Source organism: Aptenodytes forsteri, unplaced genomic scaffold (genome assembly GCF_000699145.1).
Source record: "Aptenodytes forsteri isolate BGI_AS27 unplaced genomic scaffold, ASM69914v1 Scaffold212, whole genome shotgun sequence".
Classification (NCBI taxonomy): domain Eukaryota; kingdom Metazoa; phylum Chordata; class Aves; order Sphenisciformes; family Spheniscidae; genus Aptenodytes; species Aptenodytes forsteri.
In genome coordinates this window covers 2214594-2228546 of record NW_008795487.1, presented here as the reverse complement: position 1 = coordinate 2228546, position 13953 = coordinate 2214594, and the positions used below count along the sequence as shown (strand labels likewise).

General features: G+C 42.9%; 1 protein-coding gene across 1 annotated transcript in view; it reads right to left on the bottom strand.

Moving 5' to 3' along the window:
- The window catches only part of PLCXD1 (phosphatidylinositol specific phospholipase C X domain containing 1), a 14009-nt gene extending 2674 nt beyond the window's left edge, over positions 1-11335 (bottom strand). The window contains exons 1-4 of the mRNA XM_009281345.1: positions 11224-11335; positions 7597-7733; positions 4178-4306; positions 2848-3003 (exon numbers count right to left, since the gene is read on the bottom strand). Of these exons, the coding sequence (XP_009279620.1) occupies positions 2848-3003; positions 4178-4306; positions 7597-7733; positions 11224-11335 (534 nt within the window). The remainder of the gene's footprint in view (positions 1-2847; positions 3004-4177; positions 4307-7596; positions 7734-11223) is intronic.
- Between the last annotated feature and the right edge of the window lie 2618 nt (positions 11336-13953).

Here is a 13953-nt window from a genome sequence, read left to right as displayed (position 1 = left end):
TTTCTCACTTTTACCCTTCCGATTCTCTCCCCCATCCCACTGTGGGGGAGTGAGTGAGCGGCTGGGTGGTGCTTAGTTGCTGGCTGGGGTTAAACCACAACACAGGTATTGTGTTTTTAAGAATGTTGTGGTTCAAAGCTGTGTCTGGTGCTTGTGAAAAGGAAATGGTGGCTTTTTGATGTTCCAATTAACTTATTAATTAAAATAAAAGCCAAAGACAGTTGAAAATGTTTTATGTAAATCTTTGAAGAGAGCCAAGGGTTGAATGAACATGGGAATCCCTCTTACTTCATCCAAGAGAGAGTACAAGCCCCAATTAGGTCAGGAAATACTGCAAAATTAAGACACAAGCTACTCCAAGTACAAAAAACTGTGGTTGACAGAAGCCTTTGCTTTACTCCAGCTGCCTTTCTAAAGCTGGAACCTCTTAAAAAAAAAAGGGTGTGGGATAAGAGCCAAAAAAAAAAAAACAACAGAAATGTGTACGTGAGCACGGGTGCTTATTTTGCAAGCAAAGCAGAAGTGAAACTGTAGATGTCTAACAAGGGATTTTTAAACCCTAGTAATTCAGATCAAAGGAAGACACCTTGAATAGTTAAGGCAATTAAAATTTTAAACGTAATGTAATGTTGTCACTCTGTGGCCTGTGCCAGTACTACATACAGACCTCTACTTAGCATTTGCTTCATAAATACTTTGACGCTTACTTTTGTACAATGACAGAGTTGCAGCCTTGAAAGACAGTAGATACCAGATTATTTTTAGAATGTGAGCAAGCACTTGGTTATTTGATGTTAAATCTGAACCTGTGATCCTGAAAAAGCCCACAGCTACCTAACCTGCAATGGTATCACTTGCAAAAATGGTGAGATCCATTGTGCTGGTCACAGACCCCACAGAAATAAAGTCTTCCTGCTTGAGGGAAGTACTTGGTTTCTCTTTTCTCCAGTGCCCAGTCGGAAACATTCTTCTTTCTTCAGTCAGGTGATCTCAAACCATTCATTCACCACCTTTGTTCAACAATCTATCAGCAGCGGCTTGCCCCTTTTGCAATTAATAACTTTTTTTTTTTTTAAGAGCTGGCCATGTGTCTGAAAGCAAATTTGACCATCTTCTCCAGTATTGCTCTGCTCATCCACGACTTACGCACTCAAGTTATTTGGGGAAACACTAAAACAGTGTCACTCAGGTCTTCAGTTATTCAGCTGAGGCCTGAATATTCAGAATCCCCTAGTTTTGCTGAGAATTGTTCTATTTTAACTCTGCTGTACAAAATGCTTTGAAATGGTAATACTCACCCGTTACTGATACACCAGCTTCAAAGGCTGAATTCGAATCGCAAACAGGGTCATCATTATCCTGTACCCCTCACATCTCCAGAGAAAACCCTCTGTTTCTGTGCATCTTTGAAATGTTAATTGTTTAACTGCTAAAAGCTCCCACACCTTGTAAAAAAAAGAGGAAGCTAAAAATCTCAACTTCTAAAATTTAGCAATCAAATAATTTCTGATTATTTAAATTAAGGCTTTTCTGGAGATTTGGGCAACTGAAGTATATTAGGCTGGTTGGAAGGTCAGCTCCAGCTCACGTCCAGGAAAGAAAGTCAATGCCACCAGAAATGCACTGAGGGCAGAGATACTAATAAGAGGGACCTCAACAGGCCGGAGATGTGGGCTGACAGAAACCTCATGAAGCTCAACAAAGGCAAATGCAAAGTCCTGCACCTGGATGGACTAACCCTACACACGGGGACAAACTGGGGGCAGGTGGGTAGAAAGCTGCTTTGCAGAAAAGGACCTGGAGGTCCTAATGGACACCAAGCTGAACAAACATGAGCCATCAACGTGCCCATGTGGCAAAGGTCAACTGCAAACTCGTCTGTATTAGTAAAGGCACAGACAGCAGGTCAAGAGAAGGGGTTCTTCCCTTTTATTCGGCACTTGTGAGACTGCATCTCAAGTACCGTGTCCAGCTGGGGCTTGCCCAGTACAAAAAAAGTCATTGACATGCTGGAGTGAGTCCAGCAGCACGAAACCAGAGTGAGCAGAGGCTGGAGCACGACACTCAAGGACAGGCTGAGCTGGGTCTGTTCAGCATGAAGAAGAGAAGACTATGGACAGATCTTACTGCTGTCTGCAAATACCTAACAGGCAGATGTAGAGAAGACTCCTCAGATATGCAGAGCAAAAGGATGAAGGTCAGCCGACACACGTTACAGCAAGAGAGATTATGATCAGATAGATATAAGGAAAACACGTTTACTGTGAGAGTGATCAAATGTTGGACCAGGCTGCATAGAAAGGTTGTAGAATCTCCATCGTCGAGATATTAAAGAATGGACAGGACACAGCCCAGCGTAACTTTGAAGTTGGTCCTGCTTTGCATGATGGGGTTGGACCAGATGACCTCCAGAGGTCACTTCCAACCTAAACTCTTATAAATAGCATAAAAATTCATTTATCATTATTGCTGTGAAAAGGCAGAAAATTGATTCTTCAAATTCTATAAATATAGTATGGAGTATATTTATAAACACACACAGGGTTTTTTTTTTAAAAAAACAAAACTCAGACAGGATGGTGGATGACAGTTGTGTCTCTACTATTGTCCCACAACTCAACAGACATGACGGTCAAATTTAATTCCCTTCTCCACACTGTGGGATGTAGGTTTGCTTTATCTCCTCAATTTTATTAGGTAAAGACCTATCTCTGATGCAGCAAATGTTACTTTTCCTAGGTTAAAAATACAGTGAAAGTAGAATATATCTACAAATTTGGAATCAAAGATGTCACCGTAATATATCATTCTTAAAAAAAAAGGAGAAAAAAAGGATCTCATACTTACATTTCTGGGACACAGTTTACACTGGAAAATCTCTTTTATACAGGTAATAAGATGACAATGAAGTTTCTTGGTTAATCCATCAAAATTCCTGCAGGCTAAGATAACAATTTCCTGAGGATGAGTTTCCAGCCACCTTAACACTTCCCACAGAATATCCTACAAGAGAGAGTCACGGCAACTTAGAAAATCATCTATGCTATGGAGGGGAAAGGACATAAAACCAACAACTGATGGTGGGGTAGACTCACAATCGCAATAATAAAAATCAGCGTAGGTTTCCATCTGACAGCCCACAAGGAGGTCCAGAGAGATGCATCCCGGGAAAACCTACTTTCTGCAGGTCTGCACTGATTTGCTCTGGATGTGGTTCTAGCACGCTACACTTAACGGCTTTGTATTTTGATAATATCCATGAATCTCTTACTGCCTAAAGGCAGGTTAACAGTAAACCCATCTTCCCAAGCTTCTTTAAGGACAAACAATGTATTAGTGGCAAACTCGAAAACAGGGAAAAGCTCTGTCCTTGCTTAAACATGACAGGACCCGTTTTCCCCATTCATTATGGGCAATGACAACGTCTTGAAGACCACGTGTAATTAGCAGGGTGGTCAGGCACTACATCTAACGGTTTACATGAGCATGTCAGTCACCATGAAATCTCAAGACATGAAGGGTTCAGACTCATGAGCATGAAACTGAAGTTTAGCCAGTTAGTCGACAAATGAAAAGCTGCATTAGCTGGCTGTGCCTGGCTATGCAGATCCCAGCAAATGGAAGGAAGATGTAAACTACTCCACAGTGACAGAGCACATGCAAAGACCAACTTACAGCCGTTTCTTCACAGTAGCTGACAGTGATTTGATCATGGGATCCAGACTTGAGTATCTCTGTCTTTCAGTGAAATACTTTTTTTTTGCGGAAAAAAGTGTTTCTGTGATTTTATTAGGCTTTTAGTACCTTCTTCTCTTTAATGACTTCTCTCCTTTCTGGGGAAACAGGATTGCCCTGGGTAGCATCCTGGGACAACACAAGATAAGCCCCAGAAACATCAGGCACTTGGTAGGGGGTAGGCGGTGGAGAGTAAGGCACAGCAACTCCGGTTTGAGGATGAGAAATTGATTGATGCTGAAATCTTACTTGCAGCTGCTGAAACTAACTTCCAGCCCAGCAACCAGCCTCTAGTTTGGCTTTCTACAGTTTGAAGTCCTCACATTAGAAAAACAAATAACCTACTCAGAAAACCTTGGGCAAGCATTTTCAGATTGTAACATCTCTTAAATAAAAGAAACGGCACTTTTTTTTATAGCCATCCCAAAGGTAAGGACAATACCTGTACAGTAACAGTTGTGTAAACCATATGCACAAAGTACAAATTCATAGATGGATCGCTGGCCTTGTGGGCAATCCTGAAATCCAGATATCTAACTCCAGCCTCAAGTTGCTCCGTCACAGTCAGTACCTGAAAGGTGAAACAGAAGACAAAGAGCTGAGAGCTTGGAAGGGATTTGTTTCTTTAGTTTAGAAAGCTGAAAGAGGTGTACAAAGTTGGCCCTATGACATTTTTCACAGGTCTTTCATCTTTAAAATGGCACTATATGGCAGCAAGTCACAACTTTTAAGTGTTTTACTCTCTGACAAGAGGGATCCTGATTTCCCCGCAGCATATACTGCAGGTACGGATCAGATTAGTTTCAGACTTCTGCCCTTGTTGTGTTCTAAAAGTTAAAGATCCATTAACCTGTGAATACATGATCACTCTTCACAAAACTATTCTATGAACAAAAATTGCAGGATCAGCACCTTAGAAATGCTGTATTTATTTTATTAGATCAAAGACTTTATCGTGGTTGTCTCTGCGGAGCTCACTCATCCCCAACAGAAGGAAAAACAAAAATAGAAAAAAGTACTAGCTATTGTTCTTTTTCAGGATAAAGTCTCTTTAAAAGTTTGAATTAACCTGTAGAAGTCCCACAAAGCAGAAGTCCTCCTCTATTTTCCCTTTCCCTTGGACCTCCCCTACTGGATTTGAGGGCTGAATGGAACAGGTGATAAAGCTGAATTTCTGGGGCAAAACATCCCAAATGACATGTCTCTTATCTATACCAAGGCTCTCTTTGCATAAGAAAATAGAATCAATTTCATTAAATACGTTTAAACACTAATTTGTCTCAGTTCAACCTGCTATGGACAACACTTACAGGTTTCAGAAAGAATACACTATACTGATTTAAGTCAGAAAGGATTCAGCAAAAGCTAAATCAATACAAGGTGTTGTGCCTGAATAACCACATTTGTAGCTCCGTCTTGTCACTGAAGCTTTGACACATGGCAGGATGCTCACCGTGCCTAGTTTCAACCATCTAACTTTCTGTTCTTAGGATGGGAATTTAACCCCCCCAGACTGTGCCTGAGCTGCCGGGCTGGTGAGCAGCCCAGCCCCGCATGCCCCAGGGTGCGGGTGGTGCAGCGGCTTGGGCCAGCAGCTCCCTCTGTGCCTGCTTGGTCTCTATCAGGCTGGAGCAGTTGAAGAAGAAGTGATCCGTGCCCACGTCCCACCTTCACATGGAGTGCGCTGGAGATAGGAATGTATATGGCTGTAGGTCATATATAAGCTTTGTGGCCAGAAAGAGCACCAGATGAAACAGTCCCTCTGAACTGCCCTTTGGATTAATTTCTTTCTTTCCGTTGACTGCATGGGAAAACTCGAACAATTAGACTCCCTAATTAGTCACCTGGATTTGGATACCGAATTAGACAGCATGAACATTGCCCCCAAGGGGAAAATTTAAGAGGAAGCCTTAGGGAGTGATGCTGCTCAGTGCTGCAATCTCATGCTAGACATGCAGGGCACGAGTAGCAGTTACACACCCGATGTCAGCCATTGTGCAGGAAAGATTTGGGCCCCTAGACTGACACCCGTAACAGCCAGGGCTCCAGCCAGGCACTGCCTCCTAAGCACTGGGCCATCCAGGAACCTGTGGGTCCTACCATCTGTAGGGCTCCTTGATCTCTGTTCTGGATACCAACAGGTGGAGTCACCTCCTCGCAAAGATAAATTGAGCGCCACAGAGCTAAGGAGGGGCAGGATTGCAGCTGTGCCTCTTTCCCATCAGCACTGGGCTACTTCCCGCTCAGCACGCTGGGTTTGGACCAGAAAATTACTATAATGATGTAAGGAGCTTGTTTGTCACCAACAGGGTCACTTCGCTGGCCAGCAACCCGCAAGTTAGGAGGTATCTACATCTTTCATTGGCTTAAGTCCCAAAACAAAAAGCAGCTCAACACAAGGCACTGTGCTAAGCAAGTGCCCTTCCACATCAACTCATCACTGCCGTTACATATTCGATACCTGACAGGGTCTAAGACTCCAGTTTGCCAGGGCTGCTCTAACACAACAAAAGAAGCCTGGGCATAATTATTGCTATTTATCAATTATTCAGTTTTAATTCCTAATAATGAACTACTCCTTCAATAAGAACAAAAGTCAAAAGACTTTTGGTACCTCTTTGATGCCAGGAAAGCCTATTCTTTAGAAAAATCTTCAAAAGCTCTAGCTTAAATCATGATCCCCAATTTTGTCTTTAACATACATTTGTGAGGAACAAAGAGATAACTACTACCTTAATATTTAGACATTTTTAAAAAATTAACTAAACCTTACATGAGGGATCATGCCTTCATTCTTTTAATCTTTATGGAAAAAAAAATCCCTTCAACAAGATTTTTGTCTCTGCTGCTGGGTGGAATACTTACACAACATAGATGGGGAAAAACAACTGACGTCACACAACAGTGATAGTAAAAATGACAAGCATTACCTTCTGAACAAAGTGCAAGAGAAAAACCTCTCTTGATAGTAATATTGAATGTTATAAATAACAACAATAAACATGTGAAAAAGAAGATGAGTTTCTAGTACCAAGTGGTCAGCTTTAAGCGACATCTTTGTCTATGTATCATCCCTGCCTCACCTACATGCTTCTTCCCCACAAAAGAAGATCTGGTATATATGGCACCCATCTAATACCCCAAAGTGCTGGTTTTGGCTGGGGTAGAGTTAATTTTCTTCATAGTATGGGGCTGTCTTTTGGATTTGTGCTGAAAACAGTGTTGATAACACAGGGATGTTTTAGCTATTGCTGAGCAGTGCTTGCACAGAGTCAAGGCCTTTTCTGCCTCTCACCCCACCCCACCAGCGAGGAGGCTGGGGGTGCACAAGCAGCTGGGAGGGGACACAGATGGGACAGCTGACCCCAGCTGACCAAAGGGATATCCCACACCATGTGACGTCATGCTCAGCATATAAAGCTGGAGGAAGAAGAAGGAAGGGGGGAACGTTCAGAGTGATGGCGTTTGTCTTCCCAAGTCACCGTTACGCGTGATGGAGCCCTGCTTTCCTGGAGATGGCTGAACACCTGCCTGCCGATGGGAAGCAGTGAATGAATTCCTTGTTTTGCTTTGCTTGTGTGCGCGGCTTTTGCTTTCCCTATGAAACTGTCTTTATCTCAACCCACGAGTCTTCTCACTTTTACCCTTCCAATTCTCTTCCCCCATCCCACTGGGGGGGAGCGAGCGAGCTTAGTTGCCAGCTGGGGTTAAACCACAACACCCAAGCACGGTCATGAGACCGCAGATTTCTGGGCAGCAGGCTATTCTTTCATTGCACATGGAAGAGTGTGACCACTCTCAGCACTGCAGCACAAGCTTCAACTTTGCCCAGGCATGACAGGAACGCTAGGCAACAGTTACCTGTGTTGTAGACCACTTCATGATAATGGGGTGCACAATGCAGGGCATACATTTGTTTAAAAACTTCACCAGCTTGGATTCATTGCCACTAACAGCAGAGTTTTTATCCAAGCAGTAGGTCATAGTGTCGTGACTCCCTGTAGAACACAAAAGTAAATGTACAGAAAATGTCATTTCTTAACTACTCAAGCACCGCAATACGTGGTTATTTTCCGTGCGCACACCTGACATGCCACCCCATTTCCAAATCACACACCTATATTGCCTGACAGCCTATGTAGTTATGGCAAAGTGTGGGCTCTTCTACAGAGTTTGCTCACCTGACATTAATAAGCTTAGCGTGAAATCTTCATGAAGGGAAGGCATCGAGACTTTTCAATAAAGCAGTCCCCATCTAAACTACACATCAGTGTTGTTTGCCTCAAACCACAATAAAATGGCCTGTTTCAACTAGCATCTTCCACTGAAATAATTACCTTGATGTGAAAAACCTACTTTTTTCAGGGATTAAATAGCTGAAGGCTGAATTTATCTAGAATTTGTCCTGTTTTCAGAGTTGTCCAAATGCAGGATCTCGTATTCCAATCCCATCATCTCTGCACAGGAAAATATGACTGAAAGCAGAAATTCACTTTCTTACACCTTTGACTGGACCAACTCCTAATGCACTTTAAGCATTTAGCTCTTAAATGTCTGGTAAAAATGCCCTCCTGAACTAAATACCCACGTCCCCTACAAAAACAATGTTGAGGTGGGCACTTGAAGGTTTCAGAGGCAAATCCAAATCTAAGTTTACATGTGATAGATGGACAAGATCCACCTTTTATGGACTTCAAAAATTACCTGACTCTTTCCAGCACAGGGAATTACACAGGGGCAGGTTAAGCATCAGAGCCAAGTACAGCCTGCCCAAATATTTCACTTCTTTGAAGTCTTAATAAATCTGACACTCTCTTGCATCATGTTTAGATGAAACTCTGTTGCAATTCACAGTTTCTTCAGGACAGGCAACCAGTGATTTTGCTAGCTTTTTCTGTTCTATTATTTCTTCTAATTTTATAAAGCATCAATAAGAAAAGCTAACAACTCAGTGAAGTGACACTTACTGGGATCTTTACAGAGTATCTGCAAGGAATTTGCATATAATTATGGTTTTTAAGTCTTCTGCCAAACAAGTTGTTCACTGGTGCTAGGAACTGCCTTCTTGAATGGTCAGCCTTACTGGTGCCAATGGCAGTATTTCTAGTAGCCAGAGAAAAAGGACAAGATTTTATATGAAATAAAGAAAATTCTTTGAAACTGTCAATAATAGTTCAATGTCTCACTCAATTTTTTCACCTTTTAAAATCGGGTTTCTGTCTATTTTCCTGCTTTAAACACCCCAACCAAGCTCATTGCAGATGAAAGACGGTAGTAAGGGCATGCAATCAAAGAAGTTTGTCTTACAAGATGTAAGAGTCAAACCATTAAATACCCATGGACCAAATCCAAGTCTGGAATCCTGTTCAATTCTCTCATCGATGGGTGTTGCATCTACTGATGCCAATCAGCAAACGGATAGTAACCTTTCATTTAGGAGAAGTCTTGTGACGTCAGTGAGTTACAGTAATGAAAGGAAGATGGGTATATCCATGACACAACAAATATGATGCAAAGATAGTGAGCTAGCACCAAACCAGGTAGCTTCAGAGCTTGAAGCAACATCTCCCCAGCAGCACTGTACTGAACCTGGTGCAAACACAACACTAGTTAGAGGCTTGCCTCTGTCTCCTCATCATGCTTTTGGAATGCACTCTCTCACATTTCTTGCATGCCTTGTTGTCTCCTCTATCTGAGATAAGCTTCCACTTCCAAACTGGGCTTCCCCCAGTCATTGCTCCCTCTGAAAACCTGCCAGAGCTGTCTTGACCTGGTTGGTCTTGATCTGCTTTCGTTCTGACCTGGGCTAGACTAGTTTTGTAGGTCAGCTGGACAGCCACCAAAATCTTCCAAGCTAATAGCCTGCAATGCTCTGTAAAAGCCCTCCAGTGTTTGCTGAAATGGGCTTGTCCTCAGCTATTCTTTTCTTCGTGCCTGTTCTCCATGCAGGCATATTCACAAGAACAACAAACATTCACAAGAATAACAAGGTTGCTGTTAGGAGAAGAGCCAGGAAGTCAAAGGCATACATCAGCAGGTTCTCAGCTTTCCAAGAAACACCACAGTGAAAGCTTTTTAGAAACAACATGGTTCCTTTTCCACACAAAAAAAAAACAACACTAAGCATGCTACTGACTTTTTGAAGGGTTTTTGAAAGAAAAAAAAAAAAAAAAAAAAAAGAGGAGAATATTATTTTCTGTCTTCTGTAATAAGGTAAGATACTTATTTTCTTCTCTTGATGGTTAAATAAGAAATCTAGATTTATTTTTTTTTTTTTAATAACATCTGTCCTGGGGTCCTCTTACATAGGCTTTATACGAAACAGAGGTGCACTTATTTTGAAATTAACATCAATTTAAATTACATATCCAAGAAGTCACCATGAAATAAGTTTCTGGGTTTCAATTTTAATTGAAACTCCACACTCCATTAGTTCACGAAGGGCAGGGGGGGGGGAAATCCACCACAGTTCTTGGGTCCTCCGAGGGCTGCACCCACTGAAGACAAGACTTGATCTTTCCCACTATCTTTAAATATATGTCTTTGCTAAAGTTAACCTACGATCCTGTAGCCTACATAAAACATTCATCGACACGCTGTGCTGCTTTCCACCCAAACTACCTGTCGCATCTACAGTTGTGAGAGAAAACATGGGCTACACTTTTCTTTAATACCATTTTCATTGTGGAGGCAAAGGGAATCACTCAAGAGCTGACAGTCCTCCAGTGCCTCCCCACATGCCAGTGAAAACAGGTTCTCCCATAACTTCTTTGGACAGAATGAGGAAAAAAAAAAATTTAAAAAAATCAGCTATTCAAGGCATCAGAGAGAAGCAATAATATGACCAAAGAAAAGCTAATGATACACGGGTCTGAATGTAGTACCAATGAGGACACCAGCTATAGCACAGCTGTATTTACACATAATAGGATAAATCCAGTTTTCATAAGCAGGGTCATGCAGAAAAGTCACTCTCTACATCAATAAAAACATATGTTAATTAAAAGTCTCCATCCTCCTTTTTTCATACCTTCACAGCCTCTTTTAAACAGTACAAAGAAACAAATAATAAGGTAAAATGTTATTTCTCTCCTTTTGGAACCATTTTATTACGTAGGAAATGGCAAGAATGAATTAGGAAAATCTCACCATTGCCCAGATAAGTAAATGCTCAGATTATTAACACTGTTCTGACAAGATGATGCACAGGGACTGCAAAAAGTCCCTCTCTCTTTCCTTCCCTCAAAAAAAAAAACCAAAACAAAAACCCCACACTCCTTTTTTCCCTCTCCCCTCCAAGAAACCCCAAACATTATAGACTAAGAGTATTCACATGCACGCACACGTCACACAAACCCTCCCCCAAGCCCTTCTCCCACACATTGACCCAAATAATAAACATAGCCATCCTGAAATGGGACAAACAGGATGCTCCAATGCTTAAATGACACGCTAACAAAACAGCAGAGAACAAAAGTTAATCCTTACCTGGAAGGGCTAAGTTATAGAGGGGAATATCCCACAGCTTTTCTGGTAACCGTGACATCCACTGACCATTTTCATGGCACACGTGAATGGAAGTTTGCAAAGGGCCTTCCATTAGTGCCTGCTCTAGGACTTCATAGGGTGTTCTGGGAGGGAAAAAGAAAAGAAAAAGAATAAACCATTCCATATACTGAGGTTGAATTAATGCCATTGCACCTGTGCAGAATGGATTTATTCCTGCTATAAAATGTCAACCCTCCTCTCAGGTAGCTGCAGCAAAATGTCAAGAGCTTATCGGCCACAGCAGACACTGCTTTTGATAACACTGTCTCCCAGAAAAATGCCAAGGAAGGGTTCCTGCTTCAGGCTTGTAAATTGACCAACTGAAAGAAAAAATAGAGCAAAGACAAATATGCGCAGCTTCGTTGGTATGCAGAAATGACCATCCACATTGGCTATCGCAATATCATGACGAGTAACCTATTTCCAGTGTGAAACAATGTCTGTTCCCTGACCCTTTGCAGCCCCAGGAGCATGGCAGTGGGACCGATGGCAGGGCCAGGACAGGGGCTGGGTCTGCGATCCCCAGGTCCCTGGAGAACACTTACCTTGAAGCATCAATTCAGCTGCCACAACAATACCTCTATGAAAAGCCTTGACAAAGATGTCAGGACATTGGTCCTGCTGGCTGCTGGGGTCAAAGAGTAAAACTTCCATCTTCTTATTCCCTGTTTTGAGAAGATCTCTTGATGTCTGTTCTTATCACCCCTGCTGAGCCCATGATCACAAGTACTACAGTTTGGTCAGACCTTCCTGAAAACTACTCTGCAACTGTTCTTCTTGGACACAAGCCTCTCCGGGATCTTCTGCAAAATTTGCAATGGTCATGCAGGAGTGCCAGTGGATGAAACCCAGCTGAGAAATCATGGTCATCACCAGGGCCGACTAGAGTTATCCTGTTCATTTTTCATTTTATGTTCTCCTGGATGATGCAGAACACGAAGATGAGCTCTCCATGCCATTTCGTTTTTCTAGGATGTTCCTGAAGTTCAGGTGGTGTTTTGGGGATGAAAGCCTTCCTTCTTCTCACTGTTCTCAAGGCTTTAGCTATTTTTTCACAGCTATGTAGTAGGACACTTTCTTTTAGATCATGGCACAGTGGTTACCTATATTAATATCACACCTTCCTTTTTAATCCTTTTTAAAAAAGCTGTCACTGTGAATGATTCCTTCTTGTCTGCTACAGCCATGGCAGTCAGATATGTCTTTGTGCAGGTTTTGTGCTCTGCCAAACACCCTCACCCTGGTCCCTTTTGCTGCATCTCAGCACGTTCATTCCCGAGATTGCTTCTCCCCAAATTATTCTTCAGGTTGCTTTTGGCAGGTGGTTGGTTTTTCTGGATTTACAAGTGAGCCATACTGTTTACATGAAGAACATTTCCTTAAACATGGTGCAATAGATTTTTTTTTTTTTTTTGGCAGTCACATAGGGTCATCTGAAAGGCAACTTTAGGAATTGCACTCCTAAGTTTTATGTCCATACCACACATAGCAGATTATATCTGCTTTTATCTCTGCCAATGCACATAGCATCACTTGTCCAGCCTGCCTTGCTGTGCCTTCGGTGTGGCTTTGAATTGGTCTCTCTGAGTACGGCCACCCCAGTTGATAAGAATGGGACCGTGTCAGCTGAGAGAAATGCCCAGCCACCCCTGGCACAGTGACCCAGGCTGCATGTGTCTGGTGTGTAACCTGGGGCTTTCCTCCTGGTGAAGACCAGCTACCTCTGAGGTTATCCATACACACAAGGCCATTGCATAAGCAGGAAAGAAGTGGTTTAAACCCTCTCTTGCTCCCTTTGTCTCCTTATTTTAAAAAACAGCTATTTGATGGTGCTAGTGCAAAGTTGAGTGGAAAAACTCCCATGGATTTATTTAGGAAAAAAGGGTGCAGAACTTTTTGCCCTGCATAAGCAAATGGACTCTATATGCCACATCTGGTATTCTCATTCTTGGAAAGAAGTTCAGATCTCAGGCAGATCAGCTCATCCATCCTCTGGCTCTGCAATTTAACATGTCGAGCTTCTGCCTCCTGCAGACCCCTTGCTCAGACTACAGATGTCTGCAGCTAATCTTGTCCCCTTTTGCTGTGTTTCGTGCTTCCTCAAACTGCACACCACTGCACACCCAGGGCTGCTCTGCTCTAGTCTATGTACCATGTAGCATCAGCGTGGACAGGGGATGCAGGTGCTTAAAACAACATGGCTATTTAGTAGCTGCAAAAGACTGGATAGTCTTTCTCCTTCCCCAGCTCTGAAGCTGGCAGGAGCTGTGAGGATGCAACACTCCAGCATATGGCAGCACTTAGGTGGGTCCTGTACACAGACTAGAAACCTAACTATAAGCACTGCTTTTCCTCTTTTCCTTGGGATCCGCAGCTCCCTTTCCAGAGCCTTTGGGGCTGCCTAATTCCTCTGTTCCCCAAAGCCACCCACGCCCCCCCAGAGCAGGCACGCAGCCCCCCAGTGAGCAGCAGGGACTCGTAAGCCCCGCTGGCCAGCCGCACCTCGGCCTGGCACAAGTTCCTTTGCACTGACAGCACTCCCAGGATGCGTCTGAAGGTGCAGGTTTACCTGCTGCCACCCTCTCCTCCCGCCACGTGCTCTCACCGCCTTGGTTGGGCTAACGTGGGCACAGTCCCACAGCTAACAGAAAAAAAGCTGGTTTTCTGCCA